General features: G+C 38.7%; 1 protein-coding gene across 1 annotated transcript in view; it reads right to left on the bottom strand.

Annotated features, from left to right (window-relative positions):
• Window positions 1–526: 526 nt before the first annotated feature.
• The window catches only part of VPS4B (vacuolar protein sorting 4 homolog B), a 34,999-nt gene continuing 12,835 nt past the window's right edge, over window positions 527–22,690 (bottom strand). The window contains exons 7-11 of the mRNA XM_070940756.1: window positions 21,890–22,038; window positions 21,581–21,662; window positions 20,512–20,731; window positions 17,918–18,055; window positions 527–2,910 (exon numbers count right to left, since the gene is read on the bottom strand). Coding sequence (XP_070796857.1) covers window positions 2,809–2,910; window positions 17,918–18,055; window positions 20,512–20,731; window positions 21,581–21,662; window positions 21,890–22,038 — 691 coding nt within the window. The 3' untranslated portion in view covers window positions 527–2,808. The remainder of the gene's footprint in view (window positions 2,911–17,917; window positions 18,056–20,511; window positions 20,732–21,580; window positions 21,663–21,889; window positions 22,039–22,690) is intronic.

Genomic DNA, 22,690 nt, shown 5'->3' with positions numbered 1-22,690 from the left:
ACCTTTACTGGGTCTCCCACTGTCTTTTATTCTGCTTATTTGAGACTCCAATCTCTTCCCGCTTAACAACCTGCATGTCCTGCGGTTGTGACAGCTACTGGGTCAGCTGGGATTGCCATCACTGAGATGGTCACATGACATTGTGCTTTATGACTGCATTGATAGGTAGTTAAATTCATAAGTCACACACCCTCAATTCTAAAATTGAGTTGAACAATAGAACAATCTTCACTAGCCAGGCATTATCCACCTCACTGATGCTAAAATAGAGTTCCTATATAGAAACTGCAAATTTGAACAGAGGAATGATGGAATGTTGCCTTCCCAAAATCTTCCGTTTCTTCACCCATGGAGAAACAGGATGGAATCCTACCTTTTGGAAGGTTCCAAATTCTATAGTCAGTGGATGAAAAACTAGCGGTTCTCTATTGGTACTAAGAATTTTTTGGGTACAACTCTCACTTGAGAATCACTTGGCTGAAAAAAAATGCAGTAATTTTATCATAAATACATATTTAATACCAAATTTATTTTAGTTTAGATTTTATATCATTTGAGAACTTTGGTGACCTACAGTTTCCATGGTAAAAGTGCTGAATATTTAGTAAATATGCACATATAGCAGTACTGTAGTGACTCTTTATGAAATTTTATACTTGTTTTCAAGACCTTATATTTTTCAGAACAAATATATTGCAACAGGCACAGGAAGCAAGATGTGAAAAATTGAAGGAAAAATGGTAGGACACAGATTAGGAAGACTCAGGTTCAAAATCCCACTCTACATGGAATTCATTGGGCAATTTGGGGCCAATCATTTCTTTCAGCACAATCTACCTCACAGGGTTGTTCATGGGATATTATGAAATGTGATCCTTGCACTTTGGCTTGAGTTCCCAGAGAAAAGGCAGGGTATAAAGGCAATAAATAAATGCATAAACGGGATAGTAAACAGATCTGACAAAATGACATGATGATAATGTACATGACTTTAACAACTTGGACATGTTCTCAAAAGTTCCTTTCCAGAGATTTCGAAGTATAATTTGCAAAGTCATATTGAGCAAAATAGTCCATATATTTAACATAAAGGTATATATGATTCTAACATTAGAATGTAAACTAATGGTATCTTGCAACTTATTTCATCAGTTCAACCATTCCTATGATTTTAGAAAGTACACAAAATATAGACATGAGAAATAAAACCTCTAAGATGACCATATAGTACTTTACACATAAATTTCCAACACATAAGCATCTACAAGATACATTTCCGTAACAGAAATGTAATTTGTGTTACACAGATATTACAGCACTCACTTATCTACAACCAGGGCAAAATTCCAAGGCACAAATTCAGTGCTGTCATGGCTGCATTTGAACACAATTTGATATGATGAGAACAATGTCCTGGATTTGCATATTTCCTTTTCCTCCCTCACAACCCTGGCCAAAATTTTGGAAGTTTCTGCTTCTTATTAACCAGAGGCTAATGTTTCTTGAATCTTAAATTCTGATTAATTTTAACTCTGGCATATTTAATAAGGCAGCTTCATTATCCATGGTTTTAAGCTTGCTTATTTTAAAGCATGTATAAGATTAATTATAATTGGTTGATTTTGGATGACAAGGCAAACTGCAGTTAAAAGTAATCCAGAAGCAAGAAACTTGTAACTGTACCTTCCGTTATATTATATGGAAGGAGGAAGACTTTAAGCCTGAGGTTCAGTAAAACTTTTTTTAATGTGATGTTGAAACTGGCTGCTGTAATATTATAGATCACATTAAGAATTTCTTTAAAATGCATACTTTTTAACAAAAGGCTTTGGGAACAAAACATGCACTGTGCTTAATTCTTAATATAGTTTATCTATTAAACTAACAATATAGATTTTTCTTTCTTTCTAATTTTTTAAAGGTAGATCTTGAAGAACAGCATCTCCCCTGAGCATCCTTGGGAAGTTCAGGGTGTTTAGCACGTTGTTCCAAGAACGTCTTTCAAAATGGTCAGTTCAGAAAATAACTTCTGTCAAGCAATGGCTGGCTAAAAACGTGGATTTCAGATTTCTCCATGGAATTTTAATAGAATATGTCCCTTGCTTGATTTAAATTCCTACAGAGAATAAAGCAAGATGAAACCAGACAGGAAGAGAAATTGTCTCACACACTATTTACATTTCAAGTCTATTCTCTGGTAGGTTGCACAGTGTGTGTGAGTTATTCAGAACAATGCTTGATGTTTTTAAGGCAATACCATATTGCAGAAATAAAAAAAATAATAATCAGAACTTCAATTCTGCACTCAGTTAAGTATTGACTGTATTGATCGGAACATTTTAATCATATGATTACCAAGTTCCAGATGGTAATTCAAGAGAGAACATTTGTTTTGCAAGCAAATTCACCAATTATAAAAATCAACACTTGACAACCAAATAGAATTCAGTTTAAAAAAAATACTCTTGGAAGTATTTTTTAGGCCAATAGGAGCTTATAAATACTTCTGACTAGGGGTAGCATATATTATTTCTTACTGAGAAATTCTCCAAAGGGGCTGTCAAATGTTTAAATATATATATACCACATTTGTCCATTATTATTTTTTTTGCCAACAAGTCCTATTATCGTGTTCCCAGTAAATGACATTTAATAGATATTTTTGGGAAGTGATATACATAAGCCTGAAGATCTTTGCAAGAGGCTCTTTAGTTCATATGCAAAAGAAGGAATGAGCAATCTATTTATTGGCAACATAGAGGCAATAATGCCAAATAAAGAAATAATAGGATTAGAGAGCTGTTTGGATTAGCCTTCCTGTCCAAAATCTTCTGTGAACTTCTTTAGTTTTTCCAGGTCCTGCTCATTTACCGTTGGTTTTGTGTTGGCTAGTGATCTCAGCATATCACCCTGCGCATAAATGAAAGGAGAGTTAAAAGCTGCACATTTCTCCATCACACATATTCATATAGATAGCACACACACCACAATTACATGAGTTATGGCATGGGAGAAGGAACCAAAAGAAGCTATAAAAACTAAGAAATCTCTAACATTTCTAACCGGTTTTTTCACAATTGTTCAAATAATTAGCACGAATCAGAAATCTAACAATATTATTGGAAATTTAGCAATACAAGATACCATGAAAGATATCACATCTGCTTTGTATTACCAGTATCAGGTAGTCCTTGATTTACAACTGTTCATTTAATGACTATTCAAAGTTACAACAGTGATGCAGACTGTTTTTCACACTTATGGCCATTACAGCATCCCCATGGCCATATGATCAAAATCCAGGTGCTGGGCAACTGGTTCATGTTTATGATGCTTGCAGTGTCGCAGAGTCATATGATCACTTTTGCAACCTTGTGGCAAGCAAAATCAATGTGGAAGCCAGTTTCACTTAACAACTGTGTTACTAACATAACTGCAACTATTCCCTTAACAACTGTGGCAAGAAAGGTCACAAAGTGGAACAAAACTCATTTAACTATCTCGCTTAGCAACATAAATTTTGGACTCAACTATTTTCTTAAGTCGAGAACTAACCATGTTGCTAACATAATAACTGCAATGATTCACTTAACAACTGTGGCAAGAAAACTCGTAAAATGGGACAAAATTCACTTAACAAATGTCTCACTTAGCAACAGAAATTTTGGGCTCAACTGTGGTTGTAAGTCGAGGACTATCTGTACTTAGAAGGAATGCACTGATGTAAAACGATTTTATTGATTAAAATTTAACAGCAGAGGTCTCTGCCTCTACGCAGAAGCAAGGTTCCCTTAAGTGGTTTATTTTCAAGTACTTACTTATATATACAGCCTAAACATTTCCAACCACCATTCACATTTCACAATGCTTTACTACTTTGTATGTTACAACCTAAAGAGTTGTAGATTTTGTTCTTCCTTAACTCAGAATTTTAAAACACTCTAGAGAAAGGTTTCAAAATGCAGATTTATAGGAAAATAAAATAACTACGGGATATTTCACTACGGATACTTAAATTCTATGGCAAACAAAGTTAAGTGAAGAAGTAACTGCAGAAATGTAATAGGGAGATTAGATAAACAACCCCTCGATGGCTTAAGTTAGCTTCTTAAAAGATGAAATCAAAATACATTTGTAGTCAATGAAGAAAATCTTTCTCATCATTGTTTAAAACAGCTTCTGTTTTTCTGAACAAGTTTTGAAGAGAGAGGTGGTGGCCTTGGGTTGGTGAGATTATTGTTATGTGTCATGCAACCTCAATGGGAGAGGATATTTCTCCTGGCAGAGCAGGTCTGCTGATTGAATGGGAAACAAAAGTATGTAACAGGTAACTTAGGGAACCCAAAGATGATTCAAATCTGCAGCCTCTGCATAGAAATGCAAAATCCACTTTTGAATGCCCGGCCCTTTAAAAAACAATGCTAGTGTCACACCTAGGAGATTAAATTATGTGTCTATGAATGCCTCAAACTAGTACATTAAATTACATTCTTGCACAGAAAGATCACTCTGTGCTCGTAATTTAAAAAACATAAAATAGGCCATCATCTTGCTATGGATCAGCAGTACTTTTTTAAGGTAGATAAGAGTTCAGAAAGTTTCTATTGAGCTCTAAAGCACTGTTTGCACTGGTAATTTTGTACCCTGTATTTGAAGCTCTTGCTTCAAATTAAATGTTACATCTGCTTCTTTACTTGAACTCTCTATATGGTTTTTCTTTGGGGAAGGGTGAGCCTTCGAATCGGCTTTGTCCCTCGGCAATCACCAGAGGTTTTTTTGGCAGCATTTTTGAAAGACATTTGCTAGCGTCTTCCTCCTAGAGAGGGAGTGAGTAGACTAAGATATCCAACTGGTTTTGTGCCCAAGGCAGGGCAAGGACTGATGATCTCCCAATTTCTAGCTTGGTGCCACTGTCTCAATAGATGCTTAGTGTTAGTTAGTTAGTTAGTTAGTTAGTTAGTGTGTGTATGTATGAATGTATGTATGTATGTATGTATGTATGTATGTATGTATGTATGTAATTTATATGCCGCCCTTCTCCCGAAGGACTCAGGGCGGCTTACAAAAGAACGGAACAAAAATTACATTAAAAATCCAATTAAAATTGATTAAAATTATTTAAAAATCACCCCTGCGGATCAGCCCATTTGATGAAAGAGCCACATCTTCAATCCGCGGCGAAAGGAGGTCAGGGGCCGTCCTAAGGCCGTGGGCAGCCCATTCCAGAGGGTCGGCACTCCCACAGAGAACGCTCTCCCCCTGGGGGTCGCCAGCCAACATTGTCTGGCTGACGGCACCCTGAGGAGGCCCGCTCTATGGGAGAGCACAGGATGATGGGAGGATGGCAGGAGATGATCCTGCAGGTACCTCAGGCTTTATAGGTGAGCATCAGCACCTTAAAACGGACCGGAAGGACCACCGGTAGCTAGTGCAGCTCACGCAGGAGAGGTGTCACACGGGAGTAACGAGAAGCCCCCATAACAACCCGCGTGGCTGCGTTCTGGACTAGCTGCATCCCAAGAGCAGCCCCATGTAGAGGACGTTACAGTAGTCCAACCGAGAAGTAACAAGGGCATGAGTGATCGTGGCAAGGGCATCCCGATCTAGGAAAGGGTGCAACTGGCGCACAAGGCGTACTTGTGCGAAGGCCCCCCGGTCATACATATATTTATTTATTTTATTTATTTTATTTTATTGAATTTCTATACCGCCCTACTCCCGAAGGACTCAGGGCGGTGCACAGCCATGAAATAAAACACATAGATATACAAAATTTAAAATCGAATAAAATGAATTAAATAAATTTGGCTGAATTAATACCCATAATTTAAAATACCCATATTTTAAAATCCATTAAAAATTTAGAATTTACACTTAAAAGGGAGAAGATTTAGGCGAGGCCAGCTTGATGAAATAAAAGCGTCTTCAACTCGCGGCGGAAGGTGCGCAGATCCGGAATCCTCCGTATCTCTGGGGGGAGCTCATTCCAGATCGTCGGTGCCCCCACAGAGAAGGCTCTCCCCCTAGGGGCCGACAGCCGACATTGTTTGGCCGACGGCACCTGGAGGAGCCCCTCTCTGTGGGAGCGTACTGGTCGGTGGGAGGCTGTTGATGGTAGCAGGCGGTCCCGTAAGTAACCAGGTCCCAAGCCATGGAGCGCTTTAAAGGTGGTAACCAAAACCTTGAAGCGCATCCGGAAGACCACCGGGAGCCAGTGCAGCTCGCGCAGGAGAGGTGTTACATGGGAGCTCCATGTTGCTCCCATAACCACCCGCGCAGCCGCACTCTGCGCCAGTTGGAGCCTCCGGGTGCACCTCAAGGGGAGCCCCATGTAGAGAGCATTACAATAGTCCAGACGAGAGGTGACGAGGGCATGAGTGACTGTGCGTAACGAGTCCCGATCTAGAAAGGGACGCAACTGGAGAATCAGGCGAACCTGATGAAAAATCCTCCCGGTCACGGCCATCAAGTGCTCTTCTAAAGACAGCCGTGAGTCCAGGAGGACGCCCAAGTTACGAACCCTTTCCGTGGGGGCCAATGATTCGCCCCCAATAGCCAGTGATGGCGCCAGCTGACTATATCGGGACGTCGGAAACCACAGCCACTCGGTCTTGGATGGGCTGAGCCTGAGCCTGTTTCTCCCCATCCAGATCCGTACGGCCTCCAAGCACTGGGACATCACTTCAAGGGCATCGTTGGGGTGGTCCGGGGTGGAGATGTACAGCTGGGTGTCATCAGCGTACAGATGGTATTTCAACCCGAAACCACGGATGATCTCGCCCAGCGGCTTTACATAAATGTTGAACAGAAGGGGCGAGAGAACCGATCCCTGCGGCACCCCACATATAAGGGGCCTCGGGGTCGATCTCTGCCCCCCTGTCAACACAGACTGCGACCGGTCAGAGAGAAAGGAGGAGAACCACCGTAAAACGGTGCCTCCTACCCCCAACCCCTCCAGCCGGTGCAGCATGATACCATGGTCGATGGTATCAAAAGCCGCTGAGAGGTCTAACAGGACCAGGACAGAGGAACAACCCCTGTCCCGAGCCCTCCAGAGATCATCAGCCAACGCGACCAATGCCGTTTCCGTGCTGTACCCAGGCCTGAAGCCCGACTGGAACGGATCTAGATACAACGCTTCATCCAGGTACTGGGGTAGCTGTCGCGTAACCACACTCTCAACAACCTTCGCAACGAAGCAAAGGTTGGAGACTGGACGATAATTAGCCAATACTGCCGGGTCCAGGGAAGGCTTCTTGAGGAGAGGCCTTACCACCGCCTCTTTCAAGGCGGCGGGAAAGACACCCTCACCCAACGAAGCATTTAAAATCCCCTGGAGCCAGCCTCGCGTCACCTCCCGGGAAGCCAGCACTAACCAGGAGGGACACGGGTCCAACAAACATGTGGTCGCGTTCAATCTACCCAGAATCCTGTCCACGTCATCTGGGGTCACAGGATCAAACTCATCCCAGATAACAGTCTCAAGGCCTGTCCCCGTCACCCTCGCTGGATCTATCCCGTCAGAGTCCAGACCTGCCCGAATCTGAGTGATTTTGTCATACAGATACTGAACAAAATCCTCGGCTCTTCCCTCCAAGGGGTCCTCCCGCGCTTCCTGGTGGAGCAGGGAGCGGGTCACCCTAAACAGGGTGGCCGGGCGATTATCTGATGACGCAATAAGAGCAGTAAAATGAGTACATTTTGCTGCTTTTATCGCCACTAGGTAACTCCTAATATGAGATCTTACCAGTGTTCGGTCAAATTCAGAAAGACTAGCCCTCCAACAGCTCTCTAGGCGTCTTTTCTGGCGCTTCATCTCCCTCAGCTCCTCGGTGAACCAAGGAGCCAGGCGAGATCGGCGCCAGGTCAGAGGCCGCAAAGGCACGACTCGATCCAGGGCTCCAGCAGCCGCCCTATCCCAGGCGGCCACTAGGTCCCCAGATGAGGCGTGAGCCAGAACCTCCGGGATTGGCCCAAGCTCCATCTGGAACCTGTCAGGTTCCATCAGGCGCCTGGGGCGGTACCATCTTACCGGTTCCGCCTCCCTGCGGCGGGGTGCTGCGGTTCGAAGGTCAAGGCGAAGGAGCGAGTGATCTGACCATGACAAGGGCTCGATGACTATATCCCCTATCTCGAGATCACTCAACCACTGTCCAGAGACAAAAACCAAGTCCAGTGTGTTTCCCCCAGTGTGCGTAGGGCCATGAATTAGTTGGGTCAGGTCCATGGCCGTTATGGAAGCCATGAACTCCCGAGCCACCTCAGACGCCTCACCCACGGATGGCAGGTTGAAATCCCCCATGACCATAAGTCTGGGGGTATCAACCGCCACCGCGGCAATAACGTTGAGTAGCTCGGGCAGGGCTGCCGCCACGTGGCAGGGAGCCAGGTACGTGATCAGCAAACCCATCTGAACCCCGTGGCCCCACTTCACAAGGAGGGACTCACAAGCAGCTGTCTGAGGTACAGTGGTCTCCCTCGGCCTAAGGCCTTCTCTAATAATAACCGCTACTCCCCCGCCCCTCCCCTGTGACCTTGGCTGATGGAATGCGTGGAAACCTGGTGGGCACATTTCTACCAGAGGGACCCCTCCCTCTGGGCCCAACCAGGTCTCCGTAATACCCGCCAGGTCCGCTCCCCCCTCGTAAACAAGATCACAGATGAGGGGGGCTTTATTTACTACAGACCTTGCGTTGCACAACATCAGACGAAGGCCCGGGCCCTGAAGGTCTGTACTACCTGGAGAACGGGTGGAGTCTTGGGGGCCGGAGCACTCTACCGCTTGAAGACAGCGGGTGCGTGCTCCCTTAACATGATATGGCCCCCTGCTCCCGCCATATCTACCCCTCCCACACACAGTACCGATGGTGAAAGCATAGTCTGGACTAGCTCGGCCCCCTCCGGATCCCCCACCCCCCCCGCCGAACGTCCTGGCCAAGCCCAACTCTCCCCCTAGTGGGTTATCCCCCAAACCCACAATCCTAATTCCAATCCCACCCCCCTCCCCCCTCCCCGAACCCCTTAAAAGTTTAAACAATATACATATGTATATACAATGAGAACCATTATTTATCATTTCCATTAGGTTCCAGAAACTTTATTTGAAAGCTTAGGTATACTTAAGAGGACGCCAAGAGGACGTTAGATTGATCTGCCTTAGAAGGGCTAACTTTGATTTAAATTGGAACATTATACTAAGCCATAATTGCTTAAGCATCAAGATACACACCACACACACACACAAACACACACAATAATTAGATGGATTCATGCAATATGTGAAGCAACTGGAAAACAAATTGGATTTTGAACTAATACAGCATATGAACCTAGCTTCGGTCTAGATTTAGTTCAATGTTTTATCACATAAAATTACTTAAGCTACTTTTTAACATTGGAAGTTTAAATTTTTATATAGAAGAAAAAAAAATTCTTAAATCGGGCCACTATTTTAAAAAAATCTTGTAAATAGCATCTAAAGTTATAGTGTTTGTTTGCTTGTGCAATAACTATTATCTGGATATATAATCAAGCAAGAGATAAACCCTGGATTTGGGTCAAGTTATTAAGAAGGTTGTTTTGCTAGAGGGCAGCTCCTACTCACCGATCACCTTTGTAAAAGGCAAGGTCTCCTTTAGTCAACAATGATGCCTGGAGACTTTGTGGGCAGCTGTTTAGCAACATTAGATCAGAAACTTGCCTTCTGCCCTCTTCTAGGGTATTTTTCAACTTCCCAGTGCAGCCTACAGCTCTGGTAGTTGCAAGTCTTCTTCCATCCAAGTATTAAACCACTTGGAGCCCTGATAATATCAGCCAAGTGCTGTCACCTACCGAAGCATAATGTTTTTGTAACTAAAATTATAATACATATTCATTTTCCCACTTTTGAGAGAAGCATACTATTACTTGCTTAGAAGTCGCCAAAGTATGACTGCAGGCCTTTTTATAAGCCAAGAGCTCATATTGTAAATAACTTGTGTTCAAGGAAACTATTCCTTCGTGTTAAGGTGAATGAACTGATAATGATACTTTTTAATTCATGACAGATACAGTCATATGAAAAAGTATGGTTAGTCACCTGCTACTGGTTGCATAGTGATCGTTCAAATTTACAATGGTCCCATCTGGGGATACTTATGACCTGTATTCGAAGTTAGAATGGTCATCCCCCCACTCCAAGTGACTGAACTTTGGGTTCTTGGAAACCGAGCTGCATTTATGGCTGTTTGCACGGTCCCATGACTGTGTTTTATGATGGCTTTGCCAAAAATGGATAATTACTTCCAGTTTTCAGTAAAATTGCACCCATAGCAAACTACTGGTTTGCTTAATGACTGCAGCATTTGCCTAACCACTAAAAAAAGGCTGTAAAATCATTTTTATCTATACCAAGGATTACAAAATGTAAATGGTACATAGCACTAGCACATTGACTTATATACTGCTTCACAGTGCTTTACAGACCTCCTTAAGCAGTTTACAGAGTCAGCCTATTGTCCCCAATAATCTGGGTCCTCATTTTACCTACCTCAGAAGGATGGAAGGCTGAGTCAACCTTGAGCCGGTGAGAATCGAACTGCTTGCAGTCGGCAGAGTTTGCCTGCAATACTACATTCTAACCACTGAACCACCACGGCTCTTACATATTTATTATATCTCCTTTATCTATTACTATTCTTGAAATGATCAAATATCTGTATATTTAAATATATTGAAAAAGTTAAAAAAATCAGTGGGGTATACTTACTTTTGCATATGACTGTAATTCTAGTTGAGGAAATTAAATCACTGAGTTCATACAACACATTAAGCCATAATTTAATTGGGATCCTGAAACTTGTTATGCCATAAGCCAAAGGTAGAAAATCTTTCAGTGGATGAGGGCTACATTTCACAAATATCTTCAACAGAAACTGAAAATTACGTTGCAGATTGGATAATTTGCATAGCTTATTACAAATTCACATCACAGTGTTGAGTTGCTATGCAAGAAACCTAATTCTAAATAACAATGCAGTAGCCTCTCTGCTTTGCTACAAAGTTGAAAAGTTGCTACAAAGTTGTCTTACCTAAAGGAAAACATTTCTTTTTGCTAAAATTTGACTTTGCTTTACTTCAGTTTTATTTGACTAAATTTGGGGGACTTTTTTAGAAGCTTTTGTGGAAGAGGGAAAGGAAAAAGAACTTCCCTCTCTAGAAAAATTAGCCTACGTGGCACAATGGCTTCAAAGAAGCAGGAAGGGAAGGCATTAGGGGGGGGATCCCCCACACACAAACATCAAACGCAACTTCCCCCTGCTCAACAACTACAAACTCAGAAAAAAGAACTTGATGTGGGAGATTTAAAAGACTTTATTGCTAAAACTTTGGATGAAAAATTTCAAGAATCTCAACAGGAAATAGATCATAAACTTCAAAAATCACATGAGGAATTTCTGCAGGAAATTAATGAAGTTAAAGATATGGTGAAGCAGAATCAAAATATGGTGACCAAAAAAATATCAGAAGTGGCGTCTGGCCTGGCAAATTTTATTGGGAAAGTTGATTTTAAAGTTGAAGAACTCAAATTAGAAGTTAATGTTAGGATGAAAGATAATGACTATAAAATTGAAGAAGCTGATAATAAAATGCAGAGAATTGAAGATGAGATTGTCATGATACAATTCCGGGCGATGGAATTTGCCATACGGCTTCGGGGAATTCGAGAGGAGGAGAGACAGGATTTGAGACAAGTTTGCTCTGAAGCCCTGGCTAAGATCTTACAAGTTAACCCTGATTTGGTATTTCACAAAATAGATAAAATTTACAGAGTCAACTCTTGGGTGGCCAGACAAAGACAACTGCCTAGAGATGTGGTCATATACTTTACTGAGAGAGAAATTAGAAATGAAATCCTCCAAAAATCTTTTCACACCTCTGTAGAAGTGGGGGGCTCACGACTTGTAATTTTTAAAGAATTACCTCCTAAAATGCTGAAAGCTAGAAAAGAGTTTGGTTTTCTTGTTAAGGAACTGAAAGACTTACAGATACCCTTCCGGTGGGATGCACCAGCTGGGATAATTTTTAGATATAAGGGAGAAGGATATCGATTGAATACCGTGGAGAAGGCACAACATTTTTATAGTACTATTCTTAAGGAAAGAACACCATCTCCACGTACATCTACAGTTTTGGAGATTAAGGAGAGTGAAGAGAGGCAGTCGGAAGAACAGCCCAAGCAAGAATTAGAAAATGTGCAAGGTGCAGAAGGAGGTTTTCTGAGTGAGCCCTTGCTGGATTCTTCTCCAATTTTGGATTTGATTCAGCTGACTGAAGTTAAAGATCAACGTATAACTAGAGCTCAATCCAAGCTACTTAAACAAAAGCAACAACAACAACAGGAAAGACAAGACAAGATGGCAGCTAAGAGTACCCCACAAGAGAGTGGAGCTATGGGAAGAGCAAGATCGAAGCTTTTGGATGAACTTCAAATATTTTGCTCTGCGCTCCAGAAACAGGCCGATGACCCTTAAGTGTCTATCTTGGAATGTTAATGGGTTGAATTCAGCACAGAAAAGGAAGAAAATATTTACATATTTGAAACAATTTAATAATGATATAATTTGCTTACAAGAAACACATATCACAACTCAAGATCAGAAATATTTGATAAATTCAAAATTAGGAGTGCATTATATATCTTCAACTTCGCAGAAAAAGAATGGTGTGGTTATTTATGTAAATAAAAAATTAACAGCAAAAATTATAGAAGTAGATCAAGATGGTAGGTTTGTAGCAATTGAATTGCTTACAGCAAATGGTCAAATTCTTTTGATTGGAATTTATGCTCCTAACCAACAACAGGATTGTTTTTACAAGATGTTACATACTAAAATATTGCAATGGGACTATAGATCTATTTTATTTATGGGAGACTGGAATGGAGTAATTGATTCTAAATTAGATAAAAAGAGCTTGGCAAAGTCTAGAATTAGACTACCGCAGACTTTTTTTGATATGAAAGAAGATATGGAACTAAAAGATGTTTGGAGAATACATAATCCGAATGAATTGGATTACACTTTTTTTTCCGATAGACATAGATCCTTTTCTAGGATTGATTTTATTCTGTTGTCAAATGATTTACTTATTAAGACAAAAAGAACAAAGATTTTTCCAAGAACTTTGACTGACCATAGCCCTGTATGGATAGAAATTGAGATGGATAAGGTTGAGAGACGTTCTTGGAGATTAAATGAGAACTTGTTTAGATATGAAAAAAATACAATAGAACTTAAAAAGCATTTGAAAGAATTTTTTGAAATAAATTTGAATAAAGGTACCCCAATTGAAATTGTTTGGGACGCTAGTAAAGCTTATATGAGAGGGGTACTTATCTACATGAATTCTAAACACAGACTGTTCCGACAAAAGAAAAGATCTGAGTTGGAAATGGAAATAAAGAATAAGGAACAGTTACTTATTAAAAACCCAACAGATGAAAGAATAAGAAGTGCTATAAAACTTTTGAAAGACCAATTTCAAATGCTTATGGCGGAACAAGTTGCAACAAGTTTACAATACGCAAAGCATAATACATTTTGCAATGCTAATAAACCGGGCAGATGGTTGGCTTACACACTGAGGAAAAAACAAAGTATACGGACTATTGATAGTATTGACATTGGAGGGAAAGAAATTTTTCAACAAAAATTAATTAAAGAAGCTTTTGTGGATTATTATACTAAATTATATGCCAAAGAAGAGGTGCAGAATGGACTTATAGAAAAATATTTAAAGGATAAGAGAATTACAAAAATTACTGATCAACAAAAGGAAAGAATGAATTACCCTATAACAGTGGAGGAGATAATAGCAGCAATTAAGCAGCTAAAAACAGCTAAAGCGCCTGGCACGGATGGTTTGACAGCAGTGTATTACAAAACTTTACAAGCTGAAATGGTGGAACAACTTAGAGATTTATTTTGTAATATTCAACAAGGGGGTAAAATACCCCCATCTTGGACAACTGCTTATATATCTTTGATACCAAAGGAACAAGTTGGTCCTAAAAAACCAGAGAACTACAGACCAATATCTCTTTTGAATACAGACTATAAAATTTATGCGAAGGTATTAGCCAACAGGTTGATGCCAGTAATTCAAAAAGTGATTCATGAGGACCAAGCGGGATTTATTGAGGGCAGATATATGAAGGATAATGTAAGGCAAGTAATAGATTTATTGGAATATCTTGATAAGAATAAACAGATTTCTGCAGTGCTGGTTTTCTTGGATGCGGAGAAAGCCTTTGATAGAGTGGATTGGAACTTTCTACTAAAGACTTTAAAAAAGATGGGCTTTGGGGACCAATTTATACAGGCGATTTCAGCAATTTATCAAGAGCAAAAAGCACAGATTATTATTAATGGAAGTTTGACGACAGAGTTTAAAATTGAAAAAGGAACAAGACAGGGATGTCCGTTGTCCCCACTTTTATTTATATTAACATTGGAAGTCTTGCTAAATATAATACGGGACTCAAAAATCTTGAAAGGTATAGTGATAAGGCAAGAGGATTATAGAATAAAGGCATTTGCAGATGATCTGGTTGTTACCCTATCACAACCAATGGAATCAATAATCCTGATGAACGACATTATACAAGACTATGGTAGAGTTTCAGGTTTTAAACTGAACTCAAAAAAGACTAAAATGATAGTTAAGAATATGACACAAGATCGTAAACATGAGCTTGAAAGGAGGGCAGGTTTTGAAATTGTACCTAAGGTAAAATATCTTGGAATTCAGGTTGCAGAATCAAATATGAAATTGTTTCAAAATAATTACGAGGTGTTGTGGCGAGAGGTTCAGAAAGACATGGAGACCTGGAAAAAGCTGCAACTGTCTTTACTTGGAAGAATAGCAGTAGTTAAGATGAATATTTTGCCAAGATTTCTGTTTTTGTTTCAAATGATTCCGGTGCTTAAAAGTGATAAACAACTGAAAGTCTGGCAGTCTGGTGTGAATAAGTTTGTCTGGAACGAGAAAAAGCCGAGAGTGAAATTGAAAATTATGCAAGATGTTCCAGAAAGAGGAGGCCTTAAACTCCCAAACCTACAGTTATATTATGATGCAGCAGCTTTAACTTTAACAAGTGACTGGTTTGGAAATAAAAAGGCTGGAATATTGAATGCAGAAAGTTTTGATCTTGAATTTGGATGGCATGCTTATTTATTTTATGATGATAAAGTTGATAAAGTATTTAAAAGTCATATACTCAGAGATTCTTTGATGAGAGTTTGGAAGAAGCACCGACTCAAATGGGATTATAAAATACCGCTATGGCTGGATCTTGGTCATACCTTGTGGAATACAAATATAATGTCACTCGGGGGGTTTTTATACAAAGAGGTTCTTTTTACAGATGCGGGCAGATGGCAGCTGAAGACATTGCAGACACTGTTGGACGAAGGGATTAATTTAACCTGGTTACAATATAATCAATTACAAATGAGATGGAAAGAGGACCAAAAAACTGGTATTATGTTGCATGAGGAAGAATTGGTTAGACATATAAGAGAGAAAGGTCCAATGCATATTAAAAGGCTGTATAATGTTTTGTTAGAAAGAGATTCAGAAACGGAATTAGTTAAAGATTGTATGATTAAGTGGGCACAGAATTTTGAAGAACCAGTGATGCTGGAAACTTGGGAAAAAATTTGGGTTCAGAATGTTAAATTTACACAGTCGCAAAACCTGAGAGAAAATTTTTATAAAATGTTTTATAGATGGCATTTAGATCCTAAAAAGTTGTCATGTATGTACCCTAATGTTCAGCCAAAATGTTGGAGATGTGATTGTGTAGATGCTACATATTATCATGTTTGGTGGACCTGTAGGAAAGTTAAGGCTTTTTGGATAAAAATTTGGTGGGTCATGCAGAATGTTTTGAAGAAAAAAATTCAATTTTCTCCACAATTGTTTTTATTGGGTATAGTTAAGGGTTTTACACGGGGTGAAATAAAACTAATATTGTATATGATAACAGCAGCTAGATTGTTGATAGGTAAATATTGGAAGAATGAAGCTTTGCCTACTATCGAGGAATGGACTTTGAAGATGGCCAGCTTTGCAGAGATGGCGAAGATTTCAGCGTATCTAAAAGATTGTTCACAAGAGACTTACGAATGGGAATGGAAAAGGTGGATAGAATATGTTCAGAACAAATACCAAACCAGAAAGTATCAAATAGCTTTTATTTGAAAATAATGTATTAGAAATATTTTTATGTAAAGAGACAAAGAGGAAAAATTATATAGGGGGAGGGATGGGTTCAGGTTTATATATTAGTGTTATTAGTTATGAGTATGTAATAGGGAAGTCTGGGGGGGGAGGGTTAGGGAGGGTTAGGGTGGATGGGAAGTTTGGGGAGGGAGGTGGGGGGGTGAAAAAAGGGGTGAAAATGTAATTGTAAAACTTTTGCAATAAAAAAAAAAAAAAAAAAAACAATGCAGTAGGTTTTTGAGTAAGAATCTTGAATTATTAATCTTCTTTGGCCTACATTATTACATCCCATATTTAATATTCAATCTTTAGAAGCTTTCGGATAGCAAAAATTCACGAACCATTTAAGTTTTAAGGTTAACTCAGAATTCCAGAACAGAATTCCGAGAATTAGAATTCTGAGAATTCTTAATTATTAAGTATAATAATGCTTAATAATTTAACATTACGCATAAATTACAGCATACAATTAAAAAAAACCTTATCTGGTACCATACCTGATTTGTGTAAAAAAGATTTTCAGTTCAATTATTAGCATTTTCAAAGACTCAAAAAGACTTCATTTTGAATCTTGAATTATTGGTAAATCAGAGCAACTAAGTTAAATGATTGTTATCTACTTTGACACAATATGTTCCTATGTACTTATACATAAACTTGCACTGTATGTAATATAAAGAACCAGTTTGGTATAGTGGTAAAGGTGTTGGCCTAGAAACAGGACACTGAATTCTAGGCCTACCTTAGGCATGAAAACTATCTGGGTAACTCAGTCATTCTCTCTCTCGCTCTTTTTCAATCCAAATCAGCTCAAAGATTGTTATGGTAGGGAAACAGGAGGCAGGATTATTAAATATGCTCACAGTCATGAGTTTTAATTAAAATAATAGTAATAATAACCCCAGTGTCAAGCCTGGATTTTAAGTGGGTGTGGGATTGTTTGTGTCCTGGAGTGTTCTAACGTTAATTCAGTTTGACATAGCTTGGAGCCTTCAGCATCCACAGCATAACTAGCCAATGAGTCATGTACATTCCAGTGGCTCGCTGACTGGAGGAGGATGAGAGAAGTTACCAAGCAACCAGTTCCCACCTTGGTTGGACAATGTGACCGATTGTTTTGGAAACCTGACAAAACTGAAACTTATACTGATGTGAAAAGCCCAGGAACTTTAGTACTGGCTTTTCACTAGTTAGTCCCAATATGGTGCATCTAAATAAATTTGTGCTCTGAGAAAAAGAATGCCTCAGGGTTCAATTTGTGAAGGATGCATTACTTGGAACCTGACACCCAGCTTCAAAGTTTTGTCTATAGGGTGATTGTGAGCTAGAATAGTAGCCATTAGGATTTATAGATTGATACAGAATGACAAACATGCACAAAAGTTCTTGATTTTCAGATATAAAAAAGGACATGCACCAAAACACAAGAGGGAGGTGCTCAGTCTGTGCAGGGTTTATCAGGATAAGTATAGGGTTCCATTTGTTCTTAGCCAGGCATGCTTTGCAATCTGTCATACCACTGTTAGCAGTCCATAAGTATTTAGAAGATATTTGAGATTTCTGAAAATAGGCCCTGATTGAATCTGTGATCTTTATTCTAAGATGCTACAGCAGGCCAAAGTCAAAACATTCATAGTAAATAAATACTGACCATACAAACAACAGGTTCCAGAAGCTTATCTCCTGGTACCTCCATCCACGTCATTTCAATGGCATTGGGTTCCCCTGGAGAACACGGGGTTAAGAGATCTACTAGAACATTGGGATCTGATAGCGATGGTCCTTTCACCTTTGAAACAAACAAGAATTTTGAGGTCAGAACTGAAAATATTTAGAAGTGTATACAATTAAGAAGAATAATGGTTAGTTAATCGATACAGGTGTAACATCATTTGTCTAACCAGCTTTAACACTGCTCCTAAAAAGATTGAATATATAGAAATCTCTTTGACAAAAATAGTAACAAAACAAATACAAAAATTACTTTTCATCTTTTGTCTAACCAGCTTTAACATTATTGATAAAAAGATTAAATATACAGAACTCTCTGACAAAAAAACAAAACCCTATTCAAGAACAATTATTTACCAGTTTGGAAACACATTATGTAACTCATTTGATTTTAATGAAAGAAATTACATTTGTCCTGGTTAAGAAAACTTGCGGCAAAAAGTTCAATATTTTTACCAAGACTTTTTAAAAATTTTTGTATTATTCCAACTCCTATTGATAACAAGGTATAGATAATTATAACACAGAAGTATATGGTCAAATAAAAAGCCAAGGATTAGATTCAACAATCAGCAATCTACAAAAAGAAATGAGGTGGCCTAGCTGATCATATTATTATGTCAATTGTGTCATATAGGCTTCAAAATGGAAAGAAGACCTTCTACAGAGTCTGCAGATATATGTCGGTTGATATACCGTATTTTTTGGAGTATAAGACACACTTCCCCCCCCCAAAAGGGTGAAAATTTGGATGCGTCTTATACACTGAATGTAGCCCCGACCACCTGCCGGCCTCCATCCTTTGGCCTCTGCCTCCCAGCATTTGTCTCCTTGCAGCAAACAGCCCGTTTCAGTTTCAGCTCAGCCTCATTAGCACAAGCAGCTGATTGTCGGTTGGATCGGCCTCCTGACCATCAGCTGTTTCAGGCTGCAGGGATTGCCTTTGCTGCAAGGAGGCAAATTGCTGGGAGGCAGATTTTTTTTTTTCTTGTTTTCCTCCCCAAAAAAGTCTCTTATAGTCTGAGGCATCTTATACTCCAAGAAATATGGTACATGAACTTTCTTACATTTGTTAAATATAAGAAATAATAAACCTTATCGCTTCTGGTTCCTTGCTGAATGTCTACTTTTATGAACAATTGAAAAATAAAAAAATTGCTTGATAGACAATTGTTTACTTTACAATACGTTATTAATAGAGTAAGAGTCTTTTGTTACTTTTGTTACTCAAAAGACTTTTGAGTCTTTTGTTATACAAAACTCTTCCACATTCAGTTATTTTCAATATTCTCAAATCAGCAGCACTGCAACAAGAAAACCGTGGAAGTGAGAGAGACTGTTCAGAATTTAACTGAACTTGAAAATCTTCTAATTCATTCTGAACATTTAATAGTGAACAATTAGCAATTTCTGTTAAGGTACAATCTACTACATACAACTCAGTTGAACTGAAAGAGGTAAACATGTTATTATTAAATAGAAACAAAATATGAATATAGTTGTAGATATGGAACAATTTCAGTGGAAGAATAACATCAAGAACACCTCAAATGTTATACTTAGAGAAAACTGGTACAAGATGTTTTATTGCCATTCAAGTCATAATTGCTAAATGGATAGCTCTTTCCCCCCCAAAATGCTGGAAATGGAAGAATAGGTTGGAAAATAGGCTTTCTCCCACATGGGGTAGTAATATTGTAATGCTCAATAATATTAGAAATAAATTTATTGAAGAATGGAACAAATTTTAAAAGTCATTCCAATCTAACCAGGGACATTTTGATTAAACTTCAGTTTTAAGCTTAAGAGCTGAGGTGGCGCAGTAGTTAAGAGTGCAGTACTGCAGGCTACTTCAGCTGACTGCCAGCTGCAGTTCAAATCTCACCAGGTTCAAGGTTGACTCATCTTTCCATCCTTCCAAGGTGGGTAAAATGACCCAGATTGTTGGGGGCAGTATGCTGACTCTGTAAAGTCACTTAGAGAGGGCTGTAAAAACACTATGAAGCGGTATATAAGTCTAAGTGCTATTGCTATTAAGAGTAAATCAGGTATATATTAGTATATATTGTTTTCTCAGGTTTTCGCGGGTGTTTGTATGTAGGTCTTTGGTTATTCGGGTCTTCTCCCACGTAATATATACCAGTATATATTGGTATCAACCTCTCTGCCATCTTTGTACTATGCCATTGTACATTGCATACATACCCCTATAATAGTAGTAGTAAAAGAACTAAGAGGTAGTAGATGGAGAGGTTGGGAAAGGCAGGATATTTTATTTAACTTTCTCACTAGGATCTCCAACAGTTCCTCTCCCAAGAGATCTGAGATTTAGAAACAGGCCCTAATTCTTAAAACTGAAATAAATGTTAAAAAATTAGATTGAGATGAGGAAATCTTGAGTTCATGCTGCATTTCAGAGACATGGAATCAGAAAACAGGTCCCTTAGGCAGTATTTTTGTTATTCTTGACAAAAAAAAAAGAAAAAAAAAAAGAAAAGAAATCCAGCTACTCACTTTTTTAAAATGTGTTGCTGATTGAACTTTCCTAACTGGTTGCATTAGAGCATCACGCACTATGACGCTAACATCAGCCCCTGAATAGCCATCAGTTCGCTTTCCAAGTTCCCGATAATCTGATTCAGACAAGGTATTTTTAGTAGTCCCAAGATGAAGCTTAAACATTGAAGCTCTTGCATGATCTTCAGGTAAGGGAATATAAATCCGCTTCTCAAACCTTATTTAAAAAAATCAGAAATATTAACTCTTATCCATGCCCATAATACAGCATTTCAAATAATGAACATGACGGTCACGTTCCTCTTATTAATCTAAATTAAACAAGTTATCAAAACAATTTTTGCAAGACAGCAAATAAAGAACTAAATCTAAGGAGTCGCTTGGGGTATAACATTCCTGGATCAGCAACCAGAACTGGGAATAAGAATTAAGGCAGAATATTTCCAGTATTATTTGCCAAGTTTGAGCTTCAGTCCTAGTTTTCTTTTAGTCACTGCTTCCTGTTATGCGAAAATAATGTTTTTAATAGAGAAATTTTCCTGTTAAATGGAACAAAGTGTTCTATCCGTGCACTGTGGTGGCACAATGGTTAGAATGCAGTATTGCAGGCTCATTCTGCTTACTGCCAACTGCCAGCAGTTCAATTCTCACTGGCTCAAGGTTGACTCAGCCTTCCATCCTTCTGAGGTAGGTAAAATGAGGCTCAGATTGTTGGGGCCAACAGCCGCCCTAAGTCTTCGGAGAGGGGTGGCATATAAATTTAATTAATTAAATTTAATTAATTAAATCGGTTGACCCTGTAAACTGCTTAGAGAGGGCTGTAAAGCATTGTGAAGTGGCACGTAAGTCTAAGGGCTATTGCTATTTATTATAAGAATGTAACGTTATGCTACCCTGGTGCCCTTTTTTGATATTGATAAAATAACACACCATTTATTTTGCTGTCAAAAAATCTGCTGTTTACATAAACAAGGAAATGCTTTAACTGTGATGTAAAATCAGTTTTCCAGTCCAAATTGCTCTGAAACATGAGCCATTCTGGCTCAAACCATAAGAGATTCTTTACCTCCTTCTTATGGCAGAATCTAGAACCCAAGGGATATTTGTAGCTCCAAGAACCAAAATTCCTTCATTGTCTGTTCCAACTCCTAAAAAACAAATGAATTTAATAAGTGCCCATTAGTAGAATATATTTCACAGTTACAAAATAAATATACCATAAAACTTTCAGCTCCACATATTATATATTAAACACACTGATGCATGTAGTCTCATTAAACACCACTGTATTTTATAGTCATTATGTAATATACACTCATGCTTTAAAGTACTCTAATCAAGTAATCAAGTATTAAAAGTACTTTAATAATCTTACCTTGCATCTGAACCAAAAACTCTGTTTTAATTCTCCGAGCTGCCTCACTTTCATTTTCACTTCGGGAACCACATAAAGAATCGATTTCATCAATGAAGATAATTGAAGGTTTATTTTCTCTGGCAAGTTGGAATAGATTTTTCACCAGCCTAGGAAGCAATTTAAATTATATTAAAGTAAAAGGCAGTGATAAAGCATAGCAAGACAACCACTTTTTATGTGTACAAAATGTTAATGTAAAATGTTAATCTACCATATGTAGGAAGGCATTTAAAGCTTTTGCAATTAAATTTTAGTTAAGATATCAGTCATTCAGATAAAAATGACTTTCATTCAATTGCTTTATATATGTTTTCCCAAATTAAACTGTAAAGTTACAAATTCTTGGACAGCTTTTAATGATCGCTGGAGCAAACATCCTTTCTGCAAAGGAGTTAGATAATCTGTGATAAATAGTTGTTATAAGAATTGGATGGTCTTAAACATTTCTAAAAGATATAATTGTGAAGGATACATGTTTTGGGCAGTAATCCACAAGAGAAATTTATAAAACCATCTTTTCTTCTGATATTATGTTTATTTAATCATCCTAACATCTTTTTATTCCCTAGTCTTATCCCTCGATCACATAAAAATTGCATAAAATTTACATTTAGTTCATTCCACTATTGGATTGTCCATACAAATATGGACAATGAATGGTTGAGGGGACATGGGGCCCAGTAATTAAAAGCAAAAATGCTTATTCTGATGAAGATATGATAGAACGGTTTATCTGAAAGTAGTGCTCCAGAGAGCAGA

The sequence above is a fragment of the Pituophis catenifer genome, unplaced genomic scaffold (genome assembly GCF_029215685.1).
Source record: "Pituophis catenifer annectens isolate HBS135680 unplaced genomic scaffold, rPitCat1.0.hap2 SCAF_3, whole genome shotgun sequence".
Taxonomy (NCBI): domain Eukaryota; kingdom Metazoa; phylum Chordata; class Lepidosauria; order Squamata; family Colubridae; genus Pituophis; species Pituophis catenifer.
Note: the sequence above shows the minus strand (reverse complement) of the source record. Positions and strands in the feature narration are given on the sequence as shown.